The 26,982-nt window shown below is 37.4% G+C and overlaps 2 protein-coding genes across 3 annotated transcripts in view; one reads left to right on the top strand and one right to left on the bottom strand.

The window, feature by feature from the left end:
* The window catches only part of LOC136246548 (dendrite extension defective protein 1-like), a 230,756-nt gene that overhangs the window by 87,082 nt on the left and 116,692 nt on the right, over nucleotides 1-26,982 (top strand). The gene's annotated exons all lie outside the window — the stretch shown is intronic.
* On the bottom strand, nucleotides 7,063-17,903 carry LOC136263874 (uncharacterized). 2 transcript variants are annotated; one of them, XM_066058501.1, is made up of 5 exons: nucleotides 17,665-17,903; nucleotides 17,354-17,592; nucleotides 16,033-16,248; nucleotides 7,267-7,348; nucleotides 7,063-7,217 (listed from the first exon to the last, which is right to left on the bottom strand). In XM_066058501.1, the coding sequence occupies exons 1-4, from the start codon at nucleotides 17,723-17,725 to the stop codon at nucleotides 7,343-7,345; spliced, it is 522 nt and encodes a 173-aa protein (XP_065914573.1). In that variant the 5' UTR covers nucleotides 17,726-17,903; the 3' UTR covers nucleotides 7,063-7,217; nucleotides 7,267-7,342. The 2 variants fall into 2 exon arrangements, 1 of the variants encoding a protein (XP_065914573.1); XR_010704821.1 differs by lacking the exon at nucleotides 17,354-17,592.

Below are 26,982 nucleotides of genomic sequence, written 5' to 3'. Positions count from 1 at the left end.
TACAATGCTTCCATGGGTGGTGTTTATCATTATGATCAAATACTAAAATACTACAAGGTTCTCTGTCAAACTAAAAAATTCTGGAAAACTTTATTTTTCCACATAGTTGATTTAGCAACTGTGAATTCTTTTATTTTATATAAAGCCATACATCCGGAGAAGATTTTTCACTATCAGTTTTGAGAAAAGCTCATCCGAGCTCTTTGCCCTGCGGCCGCTCCAACAATTTCCCCAGTTACCATCCCAGGATCTCGAGGAAGACCTGCAAGGAATACAACTGTTATTCATTTCATGGTAAGAAGTGAGGGTAAACCTGACTGTGTATACTGTAAAATCAAGCTTGGAAACAGGACTAGAACAACATGGATGTGTGCTGCCTACAGAGTACCTCTTTGCTTTTCTAGTGACAGTGACTGTTTTGTAAAGTATCACCATCGAAACTTTCAGCTTGAAAAAGAAACTATTGAAAAGGGAAAGCAGCAACATCAGGCTGAAGCCACTGTGTTAGGAAGACTGACTGAGAGTGTCAAAGATAAGGGAAGACCGATTGGGAGTGTGAAACATAAGGCTCGAGGCAAAAGGAAGAAGAACTGATTCTCCTGATATCATATAGTTACATGTTTGCAGAACTGTATAGCCCTGATACCATATAGCTACACATTTGTAGCTTATTGTTGTATCTTTTTTGTTGTTGTTCATTCTACATTGTTAATGTATTTTATTGAGAGGCTGGGGCGTTTGGAAGTGAATATTTTTAGCACAAGCTTATAATTAGTAATTTAGCAACGGAAATCTCTGTACCAGAGCCGTTTACAGCTAAATATAGATCCTTTGTTTGAGAGCCATTGCGAAGTATTCCTTAGTGTGCAGTCATTGCAAAATGTTCCTTCTTGTGGTATTGATTGTGCCAAGATTTGTAGATGTAGCTATTATAGTAGTGGATATAATTGTCAACATTTGCATTATTTGTCCGACACAAGTGTCTTGTACGTGCTGGAGTCATGCCTTTTTTCGATATGGGTAAAACAGGGAATCTTTATGGAAATATACATCGTGTAGTGTGTTTAGCATTATTGATGGTCTTTGAGACAGTCACAGAGCGGAAGGACAATGTCTTGGCACTGTCAGGCTTGCAATGTAAAAATATGGGAGATGTAGCTACGTCTATAAATGGAACTAACGTGATGGATAATCGGCAACATTTGCATCAATGGTCTGTCAGAAGTGTCTCATGATGGAGTCATGCTTTTGATATGGATAACACAGGAAATCTTTATGGAAATATGCATCATGTATTGTGTTTAGCATTATTGATGGTATTTGAGACAGTCACAATAGTGGATCGAAGGCCAATTCCTTGGCAGGCTTGCAATGTAAAAACATTTGACACGTACACCTATAAATAAAGTATTAAAATTAGTTGTTCCTATTGCATTTCATGTTGACTGTACTCTCAATTTCCAATGTTTGCTCTGCTTGCATGCTCTATGACGCTCTTATGAGGCATTCACACAGTGGAAGGCCAATGATTGGGTTACTGAGAGAAAGGCTTGCCACGTCAAAATATGTTACATGTACATCTATAAACAAAATAATAATTGTTCCTATTACATTTCATGTTGACTGCACTCTGGACTGAGATTCCAATTCCAATGTTTGCTATATCCCTGTTTGCTTTCTCTTTGATTTCTTTATGAGACTATCACACAGTGGAACACAATGATAAAAGGCTTGCAACATCTACATATACGTCTATAAATAAAATATTATTATTTAGTTGTTCCTATTGCATTTCATGTTGACTGCACTCTCAACTTATCCTTTTGAGATTACAATTCCAGTGTTTTCCATCCCAATTTGTTGTTTGTTTTCACTATGACATTCTTTGTGGAGTGGAAGACGAATTTGGCTACTGAGAGAAGAACATAAAAGTTTCCTGCCACTTTTGTGCAGATACCTGGAGTGTGGATGTTTCAAGTTGGAAAAAGTAATTTAACTGTAAAATCTGTTGCCAAATAGTACCAAATTGTAAGAATTGGCAGTAATTATAGTGATCAAATATCTTACACTTTTCATACAGAGATGCCAAAAATAACTTGAATTACTTATGCTACTATGAAAGGGAGTGCTTAGTGTAGGAATGATTGGCTCTTTCCTACCATAAAATATCTCCCAATACCAGTATCATTTTTCTTTCACAGTATTATACGGTATAAATTAGCTGAAATGTGCATGCAGAGCCACCAAAAACACTTCTGCCGCATTACTGTACTGGTGTTTATTGACTAACAGATGCCTTCAGCCAAACATAATTTGTTTATGGATGATGCTGCAGGTTTGATTTCTTCACTGTGCAGCAGTACTTATGATGGAGATGTACCTTTTTTCCTGCCAGTGCCAGCTACAGCCAATAACAATGCATGTGTCATTTGTCCACTTTTTGTGCACGTGTCTCCACTACTGTCATGTACAGTAGGTGTTGACTCGTAGGTAGCATGGTAATTGTTTCTTAGGCTATCACAAGTGAGAAGATGAGATGTACCAGTAGACACTTAATTCCTGGCTATATAGCCATAACTGAATTAGAGATTAAATGTCCATTAGTACATACATATATCTGCAGGTGTAGGAGGTCTCCCTCATTTCATTGCCTTTTATTTCTATTATCACTATACAAATTTAACTAAGTATTCCTTGTATTTGTAACAGACTTCACTTTAAAAGAAAACTGACCAAATGATCACCCCTTATTAATTATCATGTTGGACAGCTTAGTTTTAATTTTTCAATCGTTGCAAGTAAGATCAAGATGCATGGTAGGGTGTTGTGCAGCCAAAGATGCAGCTGGCATGCCACACCAGTTTGTTGTTGACAGGGAGAACAATGATGTGATTTTCATGCATACATAACTCTAGGCATTCCAGAGATAGGGCCTTCCAAATCAGCTTAAGTTTTTTGTTTACTTTTTTTCTTAGGCTTTTTGCACACTTACAAAAAAAACTGCCATAGATTCGAACTTACAATATTATTCTATTTCCTTACTATTTGGGGTGTATCTTGGTGCAGAATACAAATAGTCATGGAGTCATGTATTAACAAATTAGAAAAATAACACCATTTTGTTGTCACACCTACAGGGTAAATCAATTATGGGAAGGAGCTGAAAATTTGTGTTTAGATCAGTTTTAAAATTGAATCACTTCAAACCTTTATTTATTTTAGCATTGCAAAGCTTCTGAATGTGTGGGTTGTAAATTGTGGACCCCCATCGGACCATAGAATGTCAGGTACTGATGTGCGACAAAATGTTTGCCTTAATGCTGTGATCATTTTTGTTGTTTGGTAGAAATAGAAGTAATGTTTAATAGGTATGGAGTTATAAAGAAAAAACAAAACACGGGTAACTATAAATACTTGTAAATAATGACCATTTATTACAGGCTAAAAGAAAATTGAAATAGCAGTAATTTATTTTGTCATTTTGTCAGCTGTTTTAAGATTACAGAAACAACTTATGTGATTTGGGATCAATTGCATTCCTACTATTAGAATTAATGTATATGGCAAACTACAGTGGAAACTTACTGTACTTATCCGAACCCCTTGGGCCCAACCACCTGCAGTGTTCAGATAGTTCAAAAGTCCATAACTATGAATTTTGTGTAAAAACAATGCATTAATTAAAATGAAATTTCTACTACCCTAATAGTACACTCAATATTCTAACAGAACAATCATTTTTGGATTTTGGTTAACTGAAAGTTCAGATAACGAAGGTTCCACTGTAAATCACTATAAGTTTACTTTGCAAAAGTAGAGAACACATTATACTGAATCGAAATAATGATCTTAGTTATACATTGAATCTTTGCTCCAGTCATTTATACTCACCATTTCCTATAGTGCTCAATAATATAGTTGTTATTTCAGTACCTTTTGCCATACTTCATTGTCCTGCCAAGGTTGAGTAATAAGTCAATATATGTAGGTCACATGTGACTTCTGGCTATGAATTTAGCAATTGCGACTGGACTGATATGCAAAGTTGCTATTGTGATCTTCAAGCTACGTATATATGGTAGAGCCAGGGACTCAGTAAGTCCTGCAGGTGTACACTACACGTACAAGTAGAGAACTATGCATAGGTCAGTAGTACTGGGGATTATGGTTACCCAATGAAAAAAATGTACACAACATATATATGTATGCATGAAATCTTAGGTTTTTACTGTGGCACCAATGAATTTTTACTTTCATAGCATATTGTAGGAAATACAAAGAACCCATCATGTAGAGAGTTCAGCTGCAAACAAATCACCTGTACAGAATTCAGTTACAAACAAATCACCCTGTAGAGATATCAGCTAGAAGAGGTTATAAAAAATTATGAATAAAAATTCCACAAAGCTTTCAAAATTCCACAAAATCCACAAAATAAATAGTTGGAAAATTTGAAAGAATACGTGGTAGATCCCTTATTGCAAGTTTCCATCATTGCTGTCATTTTTAGACTTTTATAGAGATGTTATTATTAAATATATTTGGTGCTCAATGTATATTAGTTTGCAAACAGGATTTGATAAAATGGACTGTGAAAATCTGGTCAAAAGATGCACAGGGAAATGTAAGAGACAGTATAGGAAAGTTAGAAGGTCTTGCAAAAAGATATTAAATAGAAGATCTGTTTGCTCGGGATCCTGTACAGCAGCAGTTAAGAAATTTTTGAAGGATGAAATTGGAAATCCTATTTGGCATTGTGGAAACCCAAAAGGAATTCTGAGGAAGATACAGAATTCCTATGATAGAAAGTGCTAAACTAAAGCTGATTAACTGCTCATACACTATAATTATTATTGTTACTGTTAGATCATTAAACAATTAGGATATATTATGTAGTCGTGGGCTAGTTAAAAATATTTTCTTGTTGCTTTTTGTGCATGCAGTTATTAAATAGTACATACACTGTGTGCACTTCATAAAATAGCTGTTATTGAAATTTTTGAAAATATGAAATGACAAGCTGTAACAAACATTTGTCCACCTTAAAGCAGAAAAATTTGTTTGCTATTAGTAGATATTGTAAATAAGCAGTATAGTGTGCATATAGCTAAACTCTTCATAAATTATTCTTCTTGTATAGTACATCGGTTGACCACAATTATATATGCAGCTTGCCTTTTCCATCTACATCTTTCACTGTGTTAAGACTCATTGTGGCTTATGCTAAAAATCTTACCTGGCTAATAGTTATACTATAACTGTGACTTAAAGACTTTTCCAATATGTGCATGACCTGCAAGTTAGTGACTTTCAAACAGTTATGCTTTTTGATTGTGGATTCACATTTTCATTCTGTGTGGATTGTTGACTTGGCACCATGTATTGTAATATTATTGTTCATGATGAGATTAACCGCACCTACAGAATGACCTATTTGACATATGTCCCGTTGTTTTTGCAAAATTTTGAACCATGAAATTACATATATCTTACAGTAGGTTGCAAAATAAAGTTAACGTTTCGTAATTGTAATTACGGTGTGATTACTAAGTAATTACCATGTTTGTACTGTAATTACGTTTTGACCGTAATCTGTAATTATGCAAAAAAGTAGTTTTTCACCAGCCATATATACAATATACTCATAGTTACCAATAGAGCATAATTCGTAATTACGCTTTGTAATTACGCTACTACAGCGTAATTAAAATTACGAAACGTTAACTTTTTTCTGCAGTCTACTGTAGCTCCATCATTGTGTTAATAATAGTATGGTGTGTTTATGCCATAAATGTTGTTTTCAAGTGTAAGTACATATTGCTTAAAACTGCTCCTTGTTTTGTGTAACTAACTATCATTAGAAAGTAAGATGGTACACGTCACAATTTGTTTGTATGCAGTTGTACAACAAGCAACTAGGATTAGTTTTGTTAACTCATAAATGGGGTAAATAAAATTCTAGGAATCAGAGACAGAAAGCAGGAACAGGAAAAACCAGTGGAAAATGATCATCTCTCCTAACATGGATTGGATTTTTCAGGATACTTTAATAGAACAGTCACACCATACTAAAAGTACTGTAAGTTATGTTTACTAAAATACTCTAATAGGGTAGTCACTCATAATTAGTAGTGGGTTTGGAGTTCAGAAAAAACAATGTCATTGTTATAGATGAATGATGCTGCTTATGCAAATTATACAATCAATATTATTGTGCACTGCAGAAGAATGATTCTAAATTATTGTATAACAATACAACATAAGCATTAATGTTTAATCCAGCTAATCACAAGCTATGAAAAAAGGGTGTGCATGCGGCATTCAAAAACCTGGGTTTGAAAAAGCCATGCAATAAAGGTGGCTGCCAAGTAACACCTGCAATGATGAAGCTGTCAGTGTCATAATTGATTGGCCAGCCATTTCTTGTCTGCCACCTTTTATACTTTTCCAACGCACATGTTTGAAGGTCACACTATTTTTCGCAGCTTGCAATTGGCTGTTAACTATAGATGTAACTTCTTTTGTATATTACATTGGCCATTGGCAGACTAAAGTTAATATTTTCCTGCATTGAATATTTAATTTCACTTTTTATTAATACTTTGTAGCACTCTAATAGAACGCACATTTTTTTTTGAAGGCCACATATAGAACGTTCTTAGATTTTCCATTTAATTTGTACGCTATGAAGCTATCAACTTAGTTTTTTATATATAACAGTAAAAGGCAGAAATTAAGTGAGATAAACACTGTCAGCAGTAGTGCAGTGGTAAAGGTTTGGATGGTTAGGTGTGCGTGTGGTGTAAACCACAGCAAGAACAGCCTCATTGTGCACATCGGAAACTGTTTTGTGCATGTACTTAGACACAAGGGTTTGCATATTTGAATACTGCTAGTTTCAGTTTGGAAATAACTTAATTTCCAAATTAAGAATCGAAGATTCGAAGTTTAACTTGTACAGAGATCATTTTTAAATGTGGGCACAGTTTCGAAACCCTTTATTCACAGTCACAAACCACATGAAATGAACCTTATCATGCATTCACAAATGTATTCACAGTCCATTTAATTAAATTCCTGTAGTAACTAAATTCTTGTTATCGTGTAGTTACAGTTCAATAAATAATATTAATCTTACAGTCAAACTTATGCAAAAGTGTAAAAAAAATGTTATTAGTTTTTCATTAATCTTCTTTCACTTCATGGTTGACAATCATCTGCAAAAGAATGTAGTAAGACACTAAACCACATAATTATATAGCTCACATATACTGATGTGTATGTGGTTCTTGCAGGTCCCAGTGTAAGGATACTGAAATTCTTTGTACCATGCATGATTTCATCAAAACTGTCAAAATTAAAAACACGTGCACACACTTCTACACATGCCATGCCTGTGCATGCATCCATTAATGTACGTAATTCTACATGTATCAAATTATATCTAGATTATCAGTGTCATCCTACAAGCATAAACAATATAGGTGTGGTGTTTGGAGGTGTCACCATACATCTCAAACCATGAATCAGCTTCAACGTTATGCCTACAATAAGCAGTAAAATTACTGATGAAATGTTACCTGCCGCTACTGACCACCATGCAGAAATTCAAGGATCATTTCGGAGCATCACTACTGCCACTTTGATCATGTGTATGGAGTCTATGGACACAACTCCCTTAACATGAAGACCAACAGGTGAGGCACACCAGACACAAACATCATAGTTTCCAGTAGGTGACCTCCCCGGGGAAAAAAATGGAAATCAAAAAACAGGTCTGGAAGCAACATTCAGTATAAAAAGAAAACAGCAGTTGTGATATGTTGAAAGACAATTATCACAAGGTTGAATGTGGAAGTGATTTTTAGCCAAATGGCGGACTGCTGAGAAAATTTTGAAAATAGCTATCACAAAATTGGAGTTTATTGTTTGAAATTTTGTGGTAGCTTGTGCATAGTAAAAAGTTTTGTAAGTTCACTTATTTTTGCATCAAGGTGTTTGACAGTGCATGCCTTTGTGAGGTCTTTTGGATATGAACTTTCAACTTAAATAGCAGTTTGTCCATGCAGAAGTGTTGCATTGCCTGATTAATGCATGATATGTCTTGGGTTAGTTAGATTAGGTTCGGGGGGGGGGGGGGGGGGGGGTAAATGCCCCTCAGAAACTGTTTATCGCCTCCTTCACACAGAGTCCTGATTGTTTATTAGTTATGTGCTGAAATTAGTTTCATTTTTGACTACAATGGCTTGTGACATTCTGCAATTCTTCACCACTTTTGTGATATTTGATAAATTTTTTTGTCACCATCTCCAGCAACAAAATTTATTTACAAACTTTTTCATGGCTCCTGATATGCTTGCAGGCTCTTTGTATCCTTGCTTTATGTATACATATGTGCAACTCTTGCAGTGATCTACTTTTGAAGGCCAACTTTTAAGATTTACTAGAGTTTAATGGTTGATGATCAAGAATCGAGGCTTCTATATACTGTATATAGGTGAAGAGCTGCCCCTAATGGCACACCCATCCACAGCACTGTGACTCAAGGTAAGATGTTCTACTTAAAAGATTTTGCCTATATCTACACCTACAGAACAAAGGATAGAAGAGAGGAATGAAAAGGGCACTTAAAACAGCCATTTTGTTTGCTAAGACCTGACAAGGCTAAGACAGTACTGTGTGGTGTAAATCATGTAAATTTGTGTCAGCAACAAAATATTTTGAATGTTTAAGACTAAACTAGACTAACTGTTAGAATAATTTTTTGTTAATTTATCTAATTGTTTATCTGTGCTTTTTACATTCCGTGTGAGGTTTTGATTAGTAACAAATAATAACCTCTCACACAGAATGTTATCAGTCACAGCTGAATCACAACACTCACCAAAGTGTGCCACTTTCCATAACAATGCTGTAACAGAGTGACAGTAAGTAACTAGTATACCACTCAAGTGTATTCCTCACTGTTGAACCAAGTCACAAAAGGCCAATGGAGAGTGATGAGCCTACTGGATCATGTGAGACATCACATACTTTGGAGCTGGCTACCAGTGATGAGGCAATACAATCCCTCACACAAGAAAGTGATGAGCTACAAGAGAGAGTTGTGAAGAGAACAATACTCTTCAGACAGCATAGATGAAAGAAGAGTCGAGTCCAGGATAAAGCAGATATGGCACACTAGTCAATCAGTTTGTTTACCATCATCTGTTGATGGTAGTGGGGTTGGTAGTTGTACAATGACTCTGTCTGTCTGGGGAACCTAACTAACTTGAAAAGGCTGGGATATTTACTTGGAGTACGTTTATATGTATATATCACTGATTCAATTAGCTTAAAGGATACTTTGAATGGCTTGGGGAGTGTTCTGGTTTTGACATTGCTTGAGTGTATCAAGCCACAGAAAGGCATACTACAGTGCATGATTTTCACCCAACACGGACCAGCCATGAGGGTAGGATGCTCATGCCAGGTTATGCTAGTCAAACTGATATATGCCCATTATGTAAATGTAATACATGCCCCAATTACTATATATATATATGTGTGTGTGTGCGTGTGTGTGTGTGCGTGTGCGTGTGTGCGCGCGCGTGTGTGTGTGTGTGTGTGTGTGTGTGTGTGTGTGTGTGTGTCTGTGTGTGTGTGTGTGTGTGTGTGTGATGACAATCAAACATAGGCATCACTTTTCCACCTCCCAAGAGCTTTTAGATTCGAGTCACTTAACTGATGTAGCTTCACCAATCCAAAAACCGTGTACATTAAATTGGTGTAGACTCATGTTCAGCTCTTCAAAAGCATTGTCAAGAGCTTTACTGAATGAGGCTCTTGAGAGCTTGTTTACTGGGTAGACGAAACAGTGGTCCAAGAGTGCTGCCCCACATAATCAGGTATTGCACTAATACATCCACCAGGCAAACTGTATGAGACGTTTCACCCAGGAATATTTGGGTGTCTATCCTGAACTGGTCATTCTTACTCTACTTTAAAGCAATTTTGCAAGTGTAGAGGATGCATGACTGTCTAACGATGTGTCTGATAATAGCAAGTTAGTAGAATGGTTGAAGTAGCTGTCTGATGATGATGTGGTAAATTCACCGATTCTAAGGAGACCAAAGTGGGCTAGGCAACAGGCAGCCCAGATCATGATATCTTTGTAATTGATAGGGTTTTTGAGAATACAATGTGCAAGTGTTCCATGATTGGAAAGCAGTGTTGAGAATTAAAGCACATGCATGTTTTCATATGTCTTTGAGTACATACATACGTATGTAGCTCAGTCTTGGTGTTATACTGGTATCACAAGTAGTAGATTCAGCAGATGGGGGCATGACTGTATCTTACTGCTGAGAAGTAGACTTGGATTATTGCATAGGAAAGGCATTGCTGGGCTGGATGTGTAATGAAGAGTACGTACGTAGTAATGTATCCTCACAAACTGGAATGGGTATTTGGTTAATTAATCTCAGTGTAAAATGAGATGTATCAGTGGAGGCTGGATCTGTTTGTAGCTGTTGATATTCCCATGTTGAAGTAGGCTTGAACAGCTACACTGAGTTGGGACACCATAAAGGATGGCGCTCAGGCTTGTGGAGCTATAGGACATGAGGAAATGGTAATCATTATCTTGGTTATTCTGTAAGTATAACATGTGTGTCAATAAGTAGATACATGTACAGTTGAGATATATACACACCGGTTGTTGTTAGCGAATGAATGAAAAAGTTTTTTGCAACAGTCAAAGGAAAAACTAGGGCATGTCTAATTGATGTTGTGAGGTGAAACTAACTTGAAGGCAGAAGGGGGTATCATTGTAGGATTCTGAGGGCTAACTTGGAGTTCTTGGTACATGTTACCCTAAGAGAGGTGATCAGCTGTAATATTGACTACACCAAGCAGATGAGTGGCAGTGAGGAAGATGTCAAAATGCACTATGAAAAAGGATAAGGAGCGAAGCAGATGCATCACAAATTTCTCCTTGCTCGTTTAAACCTTTATTAATTGTGATAACCAGGTTAGCACTTTCACATTAGAAATTGAAGTGGTGCTTAATTGTGAACAGGTTGATAACCAATGATGCAGAGATCAGATTATAACTGAGAGAAACCATAGCTGTGTCACTGAGTGGAACAACTTCAACTTCAAGTAGCATATAATTACAACTATTACAGTTACTGTACTAACTAATTCCAGAGAAGGGATATGACTGTACTAACTAATTCCAGAGAAGGGATACACCTCCTATTAATTTCTTTTCAGGTGAGGACCTTGAAGTGCAGTTAGATAATTAGCTCTCAAGAACCACTATTATTGGAGTAGAATTAGAATGATGAGACTTCAGAAGAGACCAGATTGTATCTATGATCACAAGGAATGGTAGAATGGGCTTGGGGGTTTGCTTTGATAACAAGGTGATAACAATTCCAGATCTAGCTACATTAAAATGGATGCCCATGACCAGCTATTGGTGTCAGAGTGTGTGTGTGTAGTCATCTGGGTATTGTAGAATATCACAATAATGTTTGAGCTGGCCATGAGCCTGAAGCAGTAGTTAAAGAGTGCAGTGTAGTAGTGGCAGCCAGGATTCTCATAGTCAAGGCTTTTCCTGTTTGTCTTCTGAGTTTGGTACTGAAAAGAACACAGTTAAAGTACTAGTATATACATTGGAGAAGGCGAACCTGTTAATGATGAGGTGATTAGAAATGAAGCAGTATGTTAGTATGGTTACTACCAACCTGTCAGACCAGAACTGTGCAGTTGACTGTAGTGATACACCTGTATTACAACCACACAAGCTATTATCACTCAAATTTCTGGGCTATCATGACATTTTTACACTTGGAGAAAACGTTAGAGGTGAAACTGACTTAGTTCAGTTAGAAGGTGGATACAGATGATGTAACAAATTTGTGAGCAATGAATTAGAAGAATACCGTTTGATACTTGATGGTGTGGTGAAGTAGCTCAGGGAAATGAGAGGGGTGTAAGTTGTTCAGGCTCTGAGGTCACTCTGGTCTGTTCCTGTAGTGTTTGTGAGAAAGAAAGATGGCTAACACAAATTCTGTGTCAATTATCAGCTACTAACCAAAGAAGTTAGCTTTCTGCCTCCACAACAATACAATCTTACGTGTACTAAACAAGCGCTTTTAATGTAGCTTTATAGCAGTTAGCTACAGATACTGTATAACATATAATCCACACAAAGAAATAATTCCAAGCTGTGAAAAGGGTGTGGCCTTTAATTACCTTGGTGAAAAAGGTTGTGAAATCAAATGTGGCAGCCAAGAAATGACTGAAATGGTGTTAATGCTAAAAAAATTAAACTTTATTAGCATTAACATCATTGCAGCCATTTATTGGCCACTGCCTTTGATCTCACAAGTTATTCTTTGTTTTTGTACATTTAAATGTATGAATTTAATTATTTTCCACATAACCTTTGGATTCTTCCTTCCCTTATAATTATAAGCTAACTCCCTTTCCCTGGAGAGAGTTCAGCAAGTAACAAGTCACCCTGTAGAGAGATCTGGTAGAAATAAGTCACTCTGTAGAGAATTCAGCTAGTAAAAAGTCACCCTGTAGAGAAATCAGCTAGAAACAATTGACCAGGTCAGCTAGAAACAAATCACCCTGTATGAGACATCAGTCAGAAACAAGTCACCCTGTAGAGAGTTCACTGTAAAGAAATCGGCTAGAAACAATTTACTCTGTAGTGATCAGCTAGAAAAAATCACTCTGTAGAGAGATTAGCTAGAAACAACTCACTCTATAGAGAGATTAGCTAGAAACAACTCACTCTGTAGAGATATCAGCTAGAAACAAGTTACCTGTAGAGAGATCAGCTAAAAACAAATCATCTAGAGAGAATTCAGCTACATTTTGTAGAGTGATTCAGCTAGAAATAAGTACAGAGATCAGCTAGAAGTAAGCTATCCTGCAAAGGGTTCGACTACATTTGAAGTCACACTGTGGAGAGATCAGCTTGAAGCAAAGAGATCTGGTAGAAACACATCACCTGTAGAGAGTTCAGCCAGTAAGAAGTCACCCTGTTGAAAAATAGCTAGAAAAAATCACCTGTAGAAAGATCAGCTAGAAACAAGTGATTATGTAGCGAGATTAGCTACATTTCAATCACCCTATAGAAAGATCAGCTTGAAACAAATCACCCTGTAGAAGGATCAGTTAGAAGCAAGTCACCCATTAGAGAGATCAGCTAGAAAAAAATCACTCTGTAGAAAGATCGGTTTGAAACACATCACTCTGTTGAAAGATTAGTTAGAAACATGTCATCCTGTAGAGAGATCAGATAGAATGAAGTCACCGTGCTGTACTACCAGAGAGAACGGTGCCATGAAACACCTCTGGATTATCCATGAACAGTAAAATAATCCCCATTAAGTGCCATGAAAGTCATTTCATGGATATTTCATGGTAATATCCATGCCATGAAATACTCATGAAAAGTGGAGATTTCATGGTAATTTCATAGTACTGACAAATAATTTCATGGCACAAGAAAATTTCATGGTTGCAGTGGGGTGTAACTAATCACTGGACTGGACTACTGGACTGGAACACTGGACTGGACTACTGGACTCACATATTTTTGGTTTTTACACATTCTGAGGTTGGTTTTATTGAATCTTGCTGGCTACGGGCCTTCAGAGAGCTTGCAGTCTGCTACTAAAATAATGAGTGTGAGGAGTGGAGTAAGCAAAAACTAGTGATTTCACTACTTGTTATGTACATATACCTGTACTCTTTATGCTGCAGGGGAATGCTGCTAGTTATGGTTAACCAACAATAATGTCTTGGAGATAGTAGCAAGCTTGTACAATGCTAATAAATTTGGTTACATATTATAGTACACCAACCAGCAAATGTAAGAACTAATCATGATAGCAGAAAAACCCTACAGTTGTGTAATGAGTTAGTATATTGCATGCAGGAACGAATTTATCTGCAGTAGATTGTCCTAGGAAGGGTACATAGGTTGAATGTGTCCCAGGTATCTGAGCTACAGTATTTAGTTCAAGGATGCAGATAGGTAACACAAATATAGTAAAATGATTTTCAGTTAGCTATTGCCATAATTATATTACATCAAAATACAATACACTAAGAAGTGTATAAGTGCTGTATAGCATAATAAGTAGTGAAATCACTAGAGGCCAGTTTTGCTTACTCCACTCCTCACACTCATCATTTTAATAGCAGACTGCAAGGTTTTTGAAGGCCCTTAACTAGCAAGACTCAATAAAACCAACCTCAGAATGTGTAAAAACCAAAAATATGTGAGTCCAGTAGTCCAATCCAGTGTTCCAGTCCAGTGATTAGTTACACCCATTGCAATGGCCATATAATTGTCAAAATTGTCATAGGCAGTGTCCACAGAATTTTCAAATTTTCATAAGCAGTGTTGGTGATTTATTTCTAGCTAATCTTTCTACTTAAAGATTTATGTGTAGCTGGGGTGACTTGAAAAGTAGTTGGGCTCTTACAGGGTGGCTTGATCATGCTGACCTCTCTACAGGGTGCTTTGTTTCCAGCTAATCTCTCTATAGAGTGATTTTTAAATTGATCTCTCTACAGCATGATTTGCTTCTAGCTGATCTTTCTACAGGGTAACTTATTTCTAGCTGATCTCTCTACATGGTGACTGATCTCTCTACAGGGTGACTTGTTTCTAACCAATACTTCGACCAAGTGATTTTTTCAAACTGGTCTTTCTACAGGGTGACTTATTTCTAGCTGATCTTTCTACAGAGAAATTTGTTCATAGATGGACTCTCCATGTGGTGACTCGAAAAGTAGCTGGTTGAGTTCTTATAGGATGACTTGATCATGCTGATCTCTCTACAAGGTGCCTCGTTTCCAGCTGATCTCTCTATAGAGTGATTTTTTTAGCTGATCTCTCTACAGCATGATTTGTTTCTAGCTGATCTGACTTTTTTTTAGCTGAACTCCAAGAGAACAGCCTACGAAAACGCCATGGTAAACCATGAAATTTCATGATGTACAGTATTCAGTTAAACAAATCCCCCTGTCGAGAGACCAGTTAGGAGAGTTACCCTGTTACCAGCAATGAGTTCAACTATTTTCAAGCCACCCTGTAGAGAGCTCAGTAGAAACAAGCAGCCCTGTAGAGAGATCAGCTAAAAATAAATCACCCTGTAGAGAAATCAGCTTGATCATCTCACCCAGTAGAGAATTCGACTACATATCAAGTCCCCCTGTAGAGTGTGTAGCTAGAAACAAGTCACCCTGCAGAGAAATCAGCTAGAAACAAGTCACTCTGTAGAAAGAAAGATCAGCTAGAAACAATTCACCCTTTAGAGATCAACTAAAATCAAATCACCCTATAATGAGATCAGCTAGAAACAAGAGAGAATTCAGCTATATTATGTAGATTCTTTAAATTTCGGCTAGAAATATTAAGCCATCTTGTGGTGAGTTCAGCTACAAATTATTCACCATGTAGTCAAAGAGTGCAGTTACACTATGAGGATCCCTGTACAACTTTCAGCTATATACACATTTCCCTGTAGAGTATTCAGCTGCAAAGAGTTCAACCTGTGTGACCTCTTTTTATGATTAATCAACACAATTCAGTAATTTATTGCCTAAGTGTACATGTAGCTAAACAAATCACTAAATGTTCTTCTTCATAATGATCTTCTGTGGTAAAGAAAAGACAAGTTAAAAGAAATACCTAATTATAAAGCTGGCCATAGGCTGGCTTTAGGTATGAAATTACAAAACAAAGTGATAAACAGCCAAGCTGTAAAATAAGGGTGCGGCCTCCAAAACAGGCAGGATGGAAAAAGATGTGAAATCAAAGGTGAAGCACCAAATTCATTTGAATTGCCGTTATTGAAATTTTTGCCATTTACCTACCATCACAGCCATTTCTTGGCCACCACCTTTAATTTCACTTTTTATCACCCTGCCTTTTTGGGGGCCGCACCTTTTTTTACAGCTTGGCTTGTTGTTGATTACATGTTAATATGCACAACTGAAATAGTTATTGTGTACCATTTTATCAAGACAAGGAATAAACACATCAAAATTCAGCAACATCATACAAACTAGTATGGATGACACAGCAGCAGCAACTCCATTGTTACATATATGGTGACCACTCTGATAGGCACCAGGATTACTGTAGCAAATATATCTTGAAGGAATCATTGGTTCTGCATTTGTAAAAGCCAGCTCAGAAGTATAACCAACAATGACAACAGAGAATGCCTGTGAAATAAACATTGGATAATATAACATGATTGTATAATAATTATTGATTGTAAAATAAGTTTCTTTGCAAAAGTGGCAGCACAAGAAGCTTCCAGACTTTCAGCACATTTTCCCCTCTGCATCTAAGTACCTAATTTTCATTCTATCATGTTTCTATGCATTATGTACAGTCAGTACTGTAATGTGGCTTAGGGTGTAATAATAAAAGTACACAATGAAAATACGTTAGGCTAGCTATACATTCAATGTTTGAATAATTCTATGTTATACTTATGCAGTATGCATTATTACACATACACTGTGTATAGCATGCAAAGAAAGAAATATTTTATTTTAAACAGAGAATACATCAACAAAGAAAGCAGAAACAGAAATGAGCCCTTGAAAGTTGTAACTTAAACAGCTAATTAATACACTATTGTGTGAAAACATTGGAAACTATTCATGATGCACAATGCACAATTAGCTACTCTACTTTCAAAAGCAACGAGCACACAATAATGATGTTATTGTATATCTGTCTGTAAGTGCTATTCCAGGAACCTGTAAGTAGGCCAAAGTTTGTGAATACAGGGCATCAAAATCTTAAAACTAAAACTCCAGAAAACAATCAAAGCAGTGGTGACTTGATCCCCAGCAACATGCAGTCTACAGGCATGTGGGAAAGGAGCCACAACACTAAAGAAGGCTGAGATCTGGAATCCTCTCTGAATTCAACCTAATAAAATTAACTTACAATAAGCATCTAAAACAAGTATAGTTAACTCTGTTTGAATTTTATGTCAGCTACGTATATGAATGGTTAGCTAACAGGAGCAACCTATAGCAACCTCATTATCCAGTGCTTATGCAGCTGCAACAAAAAACCTTAAATGTAGCCAACATACACCCACACATGGCACTGCATGACTGACTGTCTGTCTGACTAGAGTAATTATGCAAGCACACGCACATACATGACTGCATGCATGCCACATGGTGTGTGTGTGTGTGACTTCTTGCATAGCACACACTAAGCTGTCAGTTCTGCATTTCACACTCCATGTATCAAAGACTCTGGGTAGCACGCACCAATAATTATGCACACCCACAACTAGCTTACCACACTGTTGAAAATGAAGAGTAACCACCACTCTAAAGAGTTCCCAGTGTAGGGAGGATTTAACACTCCTGGAGAGTAACCAACACTCTGAAGAGAATAACCATTACTCTGAAGAGTAAGTGACACCACCTTCAGAGCATGTGTTACTCCTTTAGAGTAATGGTTACTCTCCAGAGGAGTATACAAAACTTGAGGTATATAGTTAGCAGTACTGACTTGATATTGCTGAGGTAATTCATCTGAAATAGAAGGTAGCGAAGTTAATAAATACCTTTAGCTATTGTAGTAGCAGGTTCGTTAGCAATCCTTACCATTATAGCTAATTTGGGGATCCCTAGCAGTATAATCCGTCCTATGTAGACGAACCCGCATCGTTTTCGTCGAAGGGCCTGTATTTGAATCCCGCCATGATGCTTTTATAATCAAAGCTCCTCAAGTGCTAGTCAAACAGCTAATATTATATAGCTTCAGCAGTGTGTCAGAAGCAGGGTAGCTATAAGACTTAAGGCCAGGCAAACTTGATGAATTATTTTTCATCCCCGCCCGCATCCCTTTTTACCCCCTGTTATCAATCACGTGCACAAGTATTTTGATGATAAGAAGGCTGGCTATACCAAGATGCATGGTAGTGTGTCGTGCAGCCCAAGAAACCGGCGCGCCACGCCGTGGATATATTAATAGGAAGAAAGGAAAACGCGATTTTCACACATACAGTTAAAAATGGTTTGTTTCGGAAGTTGGCTAGGAGGCAATTGTTGCAAAGGTTATCAGTGACTTTATGGAAATACGATGCCAAAATGGTCCTCAGATACTATGCACTTTGCTCAGAGGACACGATAGATTTTGTTTAGGTTTAATAATGACATGTTAATAATGTAGTTAAGTAGGTGTAGCTTGTAAGTAGTTTAGTTTATTGTAATCAGTGTGGTAGTTTTGTAATTAGCTAGTCTTGAAACATTTAAACAATCAACTACTCCTACTTTGTAACTGTAACTTAGCACTTATTGTATTTATTGTAACTTAGCCCTCACTGTAATTTAGTATTCATTGTAATTCTAGCACTTATTGTAACTTACCACTTACTGTAATTTAGCACTAGTTGTAACCTAGCACCTATTGTAACTTAGCACTTATTGTAACTTAGTACTAATCATTATTGTAACCTAAATTATAGGCACTTATGTTATTGTAACTTAAACTAGGCACTTATGTGTACGTACCTTCTACATTAGCGTAAAAACCCTGTTGGGTGTTTGCTAATCAATAAATAAATAAATAAATAAATAAAATAAAATAGTCTTTGTATTCGTTTGGAGATGCCCCGATTTTCACACATATGTATGGTTTTTTATTTTTTTTTAAATTTGACAATGGTAATAATATAAATAAACACTATATATGTTAGGCGCAATCTGTGAATTTGCGCAGTTTATAAATTACGCTGCGCATTTTGTGAATTTATACAGGATTCTGCGGAGTTCTTGCAACTTTAAATTTTAAGCGCATGCGCACTTGAATCGATAAAACAGTGTGCTATTCAAGTATTGCTTACTTTTCTAACACTTTAAGTAATCACACAACCGTTTGAATAATGGTGGCTATCCAGGACGTCCAAATATACAAAATAGGTATGCTTTCAGACTGTTTAACGTAGCCATTGTGACGAATATACGCATGCGCTAAAATTTTCCGAGTGCAAGAACTCCGCAAAACCCTGTACTGCGGTTTTCCAAGTTCTTACAATGCAAAGCGTCATGCGCTATACAAGCATGTACGTGCGCAGTTGTTCAACAGTGGATTTTCAGTGACAACTACTGACTCACAGGCAGCGGCGGAGGAAGTAGTTGATATGAGGGGGGGCTGGGCTGACCCAGACTTATTTCTATAGTTTGGTAAGGTGAGACCAAAAAAATAAATAAATAAAGGTCGCAACCAACTGACAAGAGCTTTTCACCTCACCAGCTACCATTTCTAGCTGATAAACTATATAAAAATCCTTTCATAGCTCGCTACACACTGACTACTTTATTAGAGTGACTGCTCTATTAGAGTATCTCGATCTTTATCACGGTTTTCAGCCCCACTCCAAGAAAGATAATTTCGGTGTGATATCATTCTGAGGGAGGGCTGGGCCCCCCCTCAGCAGACCGAGGGGGGGCTTTAGCCCCCTAGCCCCCCCCCCCTTTCCGCCGCCTATGCTCACAGGACTTCAAGCATGCCTACGCATACAACTCGACAGCCACAGAATATTACAGGTGTATTTAAAGAACTGCGCATACTGACACATTATTAGCGCATGACGCTTTACATTGCAAGAACTTGGAAAACCGCAGTACAGCGGTTTGCGTGAACCTTGCAAAAAATGTGCCAGTCGAATTACGCATGCGCTAGCGAATTTATCAGTTTTAATGTCAAAAGTAGCCGCAAGTGTTTTAGTAGTGCCTGATGGCAGTTGTTAAGGACAGAAATCACTTCTTCTCACAGCCGAGTGTCATTCCAGTGTGGCACGAAGTCTACAATTCACTCTGTATAAATACGCGCATGCGTCTAATTCGAATAATTTTTTGCAAGGTTCACGAAAACCGCTGTAGAATGCGCAACATAATTTATAAATTGCGCAGGTGTCGTACTGACATATGGTACTGTATTTTTCCAAGATCTTGCGGTATACGAAGCGCCATTCGTTAAAAAATGCGCGCGCATCTGGCAAAGTGAGTCATATTGCTGATTCAGTTTCACACATCGTTATAATGCTGTCAGCATTATTAATGAACAGTAGAAGACCAGCTACCCCAAATTATTGACGGTACAGTATCTGGACTGAATGACCACGCGGTTTAATTCCAAATTTCGTAACTCGCACGCGTGCGCATTATAGCGCATGGCACTTTGTACACCGCAAGATCTTGGAAAATACAGTACTGCTGATTGCACGAATCTTTAAAAAATTGCGTGACGCATGCGTGTATGCGCACACAAGGATCAAAATGTTTTGTTTCACGGAACAAGTTGCTTAGGTTGGGAATCTTAGTCTCCGACATCAGCAACCTGTTCCGTGAAACAAAATGCTTTTAAATCTTGTGTGCGCACATACGCATGCGTCACGAAATTTTTTAAAGTTCGTGCAATCAGCAGTAAGGGGCAACGTGAGATGCGACACATTACAGTTTATTATTATTTATTTATTTATTCTAATACTTTTTAATGCAGTTCAGGATTGCATTAAAGGTCAGTGGGTAATAGATACCCACTGCCAAAGAAACATACATACAATACAGAGCAATAACTAATAATTACAACTGTTAGTTACTTATAATTACAATAGATAGCTAGAGTTTGTTAAAATTGGTAGAAATTGGCGCTCTAGAGCAGCAGTGGCAAGGGCACAAAAGGTGAAATGTACAAGCTCTCTCAGGGTTGAAGTTATTAGTGAAATGCGACCATAAGTAGTTAGTTAAACGATATTTAATTGTGTTGGTAGATAGTGAAAGATCAATGACTGGTAAGTAATTGTATAGTCTGGCTATCCTGTTAAAGTAAAAATGATGTTGTGTTACTGATGATGTCCTTGGATGATTCAGTTTTTGGTTAATCCCAGATCTGGTGTTGCCTCTTGCAAAAGTAATGTAGTTGTAGATATTAAAATTATCAGTGGGTGACTTTAATGATTTTATTAGAAACAGTATATCTTGGAGTTCGTAGTGATACATGAGAGGCAGGAGATGCAGTTGTTCCAGTCTGAGTTTGTATGAGGATGTATAATCGTTAAGAATATATTTAGTGGCTCTTCGTTGAATGCGTTCTAGTGCAGTAATGTCTCTTATTAGTTGAGGCCTCAATAGTTGTGAACAATATAATAGTTGTGAACAATATAATAGTTGTGATCTGACTAGTGCTAGGTATAGACGTTTCTTTGCCTCAGCACTGTTAACCTGGAATGTTCTTCTGATAAGTCCTAAGGTTTGGTAAGCTTTCGTACATATGTTGTTATAGTGTGCTGACCAGCTGAAGTCAGATGTGAATGTTACTCCAAGATCTTTATGCTGTGCTAGACATTTAATAGGATTTCCATTGATGGTGTATGTAGGGGGGACTGTTGTAGTCGAGAAGAAACATAAATGAATAAATTTGGATTCATGGAAAGGTAAGTCAGTCAGGGTGCTCCAATTAGAAGCTCTGTTGATGTCAGTTTGTAACTTTGCAGTATCTTCACGAGATCTAATTGCATATAGAAGTTTGATGTCATCAGCGTATATAAAAGGAGTTGCAAATTGAATGAATTCGGGTAGGTTGTTAATGAAAATGACGAATAACAAAGGTCCTAAGACACTTCCTTGGGGCACCCCTGAATGTACATAACATAATTCTGACAGTGAATCTCCTATCTTGACACATTGCAGGCCTGCCAACTCTCACGGGTTTACCGTGAGTCTCACGGGTTTACCGTGAGTCTCACGGTTTCACTACCCTGCTCAAGGGCAGCAGATCGAATCTCACGGTTTTTGAGGCCTGCTAACTCTCACGGTTTCACTAACCTTCGTTGGATAGAATCTCACGGTTTGTAGCGCAATGTCACGGATTTCAAGTTTAAAAAGTCGAGACCTTTTTTTTTTTTTTTTGGTCTCAGCATAGCATCTACCAGTTGTTTTTTTTTACTACACACTGCAATACTACAATAAAGGTACAGAAATCTCAAGATTTTTTTACTTTCCAGGTTGGCAGGCCTGACATTGATAGCGATTGGTGCTTCGAGACTGGCTGAACTCTACAACCGTGGTACCGTGGCTTATGACGGTACCCCAACAGGCTAGTCCAATTTCGTATCAGTATTTGTTCTTGTGTCTTTGTCTATCTAGTGTGACCCATTTACCACATGGCTTCAGGCCGACAGCCTAAAAGAAAACTACCGGGAACCTCCCCGCCCAAAAGGAAAACGAAAAACGTCAAAAACAGTGAAGCTGACTGTATTGTATGTGATGAACCGATCCTAGAACCTAGTGAGAACTGTGAGGGCGACGAAGCTGTTTTCTGCGAGGGTGACTGCCAAGGGTGGATTCACAGGAAATGTGCAGGCGTCACCCGCTCAGCTTTCGACAAGTTAGGTGAGTCTGATGTGCAGTATTTATGCTCTCAATGTATGTTAAGTGGCGTTACAGACAGGATGTTATCCGTAACACGGAACTAGTATACTACTAAAAGCGGGATTCTTATTAATTCGCTATAGTAACCGACACACGGGGGGGGGGGGGGGGGGGGGGGGGCTAATCGGTCAATCGTGACTAACCAGTCTATATAGTCTAGGTTGACTAACCCGTCTATATAGTCTATAGTGACTAACCTGTCTATATAGTCTACAGTGACTAACCTGTCTATAGTGACTAACCTGTCTATATAGTCTATAGTGACTAACCTGTCTATATAGTCTATAGTGACTAACCTGTCTATACAGTCTATAGTGACTAACCTGTCTATACAGTCGATAGTGACTAACCTGTCTATACAGTCCATAGTGTCTAAACAGTCTATAGTGACTAACCTGTCTATACAGTCTATAGTGACTAACCTGTCTATACAGTCTATAGTGACTAACCTGTCTATACAGTCTATATAGTGACTAACCTGTCTATACAGTCTATAGTGTCTAACCTGTCTATATAGTCTATAGTGTCTAACCTGTCTATATAGTCTATAGTGACTAACCTGTCTATACAGTCTATAGTGACTAACCTGTCTATACAGTCGATAGTGACTAACCTGTCTATACAGTCCATAGTGACTAACCTGTATAAACAGTCTATAGTGACTAACCTGTCTATACAGTCTATAGTGACTAACCTGTCTATACAGTCTATAGTGACTAACCTGTCTATACAGTCTATAGCTAGTGACTAACCTGTCTATACAGTCTATAGTGACTAACCTGTCTATACAGTCTATAGTGACTAACATGTCTATACAGTCTACAGTGACTAACCTGTCTATACAGTCTATAGTGACTAACCTGTCTATATAGTCTAGGTTGACTAACCCGTCTATATAGTCTATAGTGACTAACCTGTCTACATAGTCTATAGTGACTAACCTGTCTATAGTGACTAACCTGTCTATATAGTCTATAGTGTCTAACCTGTCTATATAGTCTACAGTGCCTAACCTGTCTATATAGTCTACAGTGACTAACCTGTCTATATAGTCTACAGTGACTGACCTGTCTATAGTGACTAACCTGTCTATAGTGACTAACCTGTCTATATAGTCTATAGTGACTAACCTGTCTATATAGTCTATAGTGACTAACCTGTCTATAGTGACTAACCTGTCTATAGTGACTAACCTGTCTATATAGTCTATAGTGACTAACCTGTCTATATAGTCTACAGTGACTGACCTGTCTATAGTGACTAACCTGTCTATAGTGACTAACCTGTCTATATAGTCTATAGTGACTAACCTGTCTATATAGTCTATAGTGACTAACCTGTCTATATAGTCTATAGTGACTAACCTGTCTATAGTGACTAACCTGTCTATAGTGACTAACCTGTCTATAGTGACTAACCTGTCTATATAGTCTACAGTGACTGACCTGTCTATAGTGACTAACCTGTCTATAGTGACTAACCTGTCTATATAGTCTACAGTGACTAACCTATCTATAGTGACTAACCTGTCTATAGTGACTAACCTGTCTATATAGTCTACAGTGACTGACCTGTCTATAGTGACTAACCTGTCTATAGTGACTAACCTGTCTATATAGTCTACAGTGACTAACCTGTCTATATAGTCTATAGTGACTAACCTGTCTATATAGTCTATAGTGTCTAACCTGTCTATATAGTCTATAGTGCCTAACCTGTCTATATAGTCTATAGTGACTAACCTGTCTATATAGTCTATAGTCACTAACCTGTCTATAGTGACTAACCTGTCTATAGTGACTAACCTGTCTATAGTGACTAACCTGTTTATATAGTCTATAGTGACTAACCTGTCTATATAGTCTACAGTGACTGACCTGTCTATAGTGACTAACCTGTCTATAGTGACTAACCTGTCTATATAGTCTATAGTGACTAACCTGTCTATATCGTCTACAGTGACTAACCTATCTATAGTGACTAACCTGTCTATAGTGACTAACCTGTCTATATAGTCTACAGTGACTGACCTGTCTATAGTGACTAACCTGTCTATAGTGACTAACCTGTCTATATTGTCTATAGTGTCTAACCTGTCTATATAGTATATAGTGACTAACCTGTCTATACAGTCTATAGTGACTAACCTGTCTATATAGTCTAAAGTGTCTAACCTGTCTATATAGTCTATAGTGACTAACCTGTCTATAGTGACTAACCTGTCTATAGTGACTAACCTGTCTATAGTGCCTAACCTGTCTATATAGTCTATAGTGCCTAACCTGTCTATATAGTCTACAGTGCCTAACCTGTCTATATAGTCTACAGTGACTAACCTGTCTATATAGTCTACAGTGACTGACCTGTCTATAGTGACTAACCTGTCTATAGTGACTAACCTGTCTATAGTGACTAACCTGTCTATAGTGACTAACCTGTCTATATAGTCTATAGTGACTAACCTGTCTATATAGTCTATAGTGACTAATCTGTCTATAGTGACTAACCTGTCTATAGTGACTAACCTGTCTATAGTGACTAACCTGTCTATATAGTCTACAGTGACTAACCTGTCTATATAGTCTATAGTGACTAACCTGTCTATATAGTCTACAGTGACTAACCTGTCTATATAGTCTACAGTGACTAACCCGTCTATATAGTCTATAGTGAATAACCTGTCTATAGTGACTACCCTGTCTATATAGTCTACAGTGACTAACCTGTCTATATAGTCTATAGTGACTAACCTGTCTATATAGTCTACAGTGACTGACCTGTCTATAGTGACTAACCTGTCTATAGTGACTAACCTGTCTATAGTGACTAACCTGTCTATATAGTCTATAGTGACTAACCTGTCTATATAGTCTATAGTGACTAATCTGTCTATAGTGACTAACCTGTCTATAGTGACTAACCTGTCTATAGTGACTAACCTGTCTATATAGTCTATAGTGCCTAACCTGTCTATATAGTCTACAGTGACTAACCTGTCTATATAGTCTATAGTGACTAACCTGTCTATATAGTCTACAGTGACTAACCTGTCTATATAGTCTACAGTGACTAACCATCTATATAGTCTATAGTGAATAACCTGTCTATAGTGACTACCCTGTCTATATAGTCTACAGTGACTAACCTGTCTATATAGTCTATAGTGACTAACCTGTCTATATAGTCTAGGTTGACTAACCCGTCTATATAGTCTATAGTGACTAACCTGTCTATACAGTCTATAGTGACTAACCTGTCTATACAGTCTATAGTGACTAACCTGTCTATACAGTCTATAGTGACTAACCTGTCTATTCAGTCTACAGTGTGACTAACCTGTCTATACAGTCTATAGTGACTAACCTGTCTATATAGTCCAGGTTGACTAACCCGTCTATATAGTCTATAGTGACTAACCTGTCTATAGTGACTAACCTGTCTATATAGTCTATAGTGCCTAACCTGTCTATATAGTCTACAGTGACTAACCTGTCTATATAGTCTACAGTGACTAACCTGTCTATACAGTCTATATAGTGACTAACCTATCTATACAGTCTATAGTGCCTAACCTGTCTATACCGTCTATATAGTGACTAACCTGTCTATACAGTCTATAGTGACTAACCTGTCTATACCATCTATATAGTGACTAACCTGTCTATACAGTCTATAGTGACTAACCTGTCTATACGGTCTATAGTGACTAACCTGTCTATACGGTCTATAGTGACTAACCTGTCTATACAGTCTATATAGTGACTAACCTGTCTATACGGTCTATAGTGACTAACCTGTCTATAACGTCTATATAGTGACTAATCTGTCTATACAGTCTATATAGTCACTAACCTGTCTATACAGTCTATAGTGACTAACCTTTCTATACAGTCTATATAGTGACTAACCTGTCTATACAGTCTATAGTGACTAACCTGTCTATACAGTCTATAGTGACTAACCTGTCTATACAGTCTATAGTGACTAACCTGTCTATACAGTCTATAGTGACTAACCTGTCTATACAGTCTATATAGTGACTAACCTGTCTATACAGTCTATAGTGCCTAACCTGTCTATACAGTCTATAGTGACTAACCTGTCTATACAGTCTATAGTGACTAACCTGTCTATACAGTCTATAGTGACTAACCTGTCTATACCGTCTATATAGTGACTAATCTGTCTATACAGTCTATATAGTGACTAACCTGTCTATACGGTCTATAGTGACTAACCTGTCTATACGGTCTATAGTGACTAACCTGTCTATACGGTCTATAGTGTCTAACCTGTCTATACAGTCTATAGTGACTAATCTGTCTATACAGTCTATATAGTGACTAACCTGTCTATACAGTCTATATAGTGACTAACCTGTCTATACAGTCTATAGTGACTAACCTGTCTATACAGTCTATAGTGACTAACCTGTCTATACAGTCTATAGTCACTAACCTGTCTATATAGTCTATATAGTGACTAACC

This window comes from Dysidea avara, chromosome 1 (assembly GCF_963678975.1).
Source record: "Dysidea avara chromosome 1, odDysAvar1.4, whole genome shotgun sequence".
Classification (NCBI taxonomy): domain Eukaryota; kingdom Metazoa; phylum Porifera; class Demospongiae; order Dictyoceratida; family Dysideidae; genus Dysidea; species Dysidea avara.
Note: the sequence above shows the minus strand (reverse complement) of the source record. Positions and strands in the feature narration are given on the sequence as shown.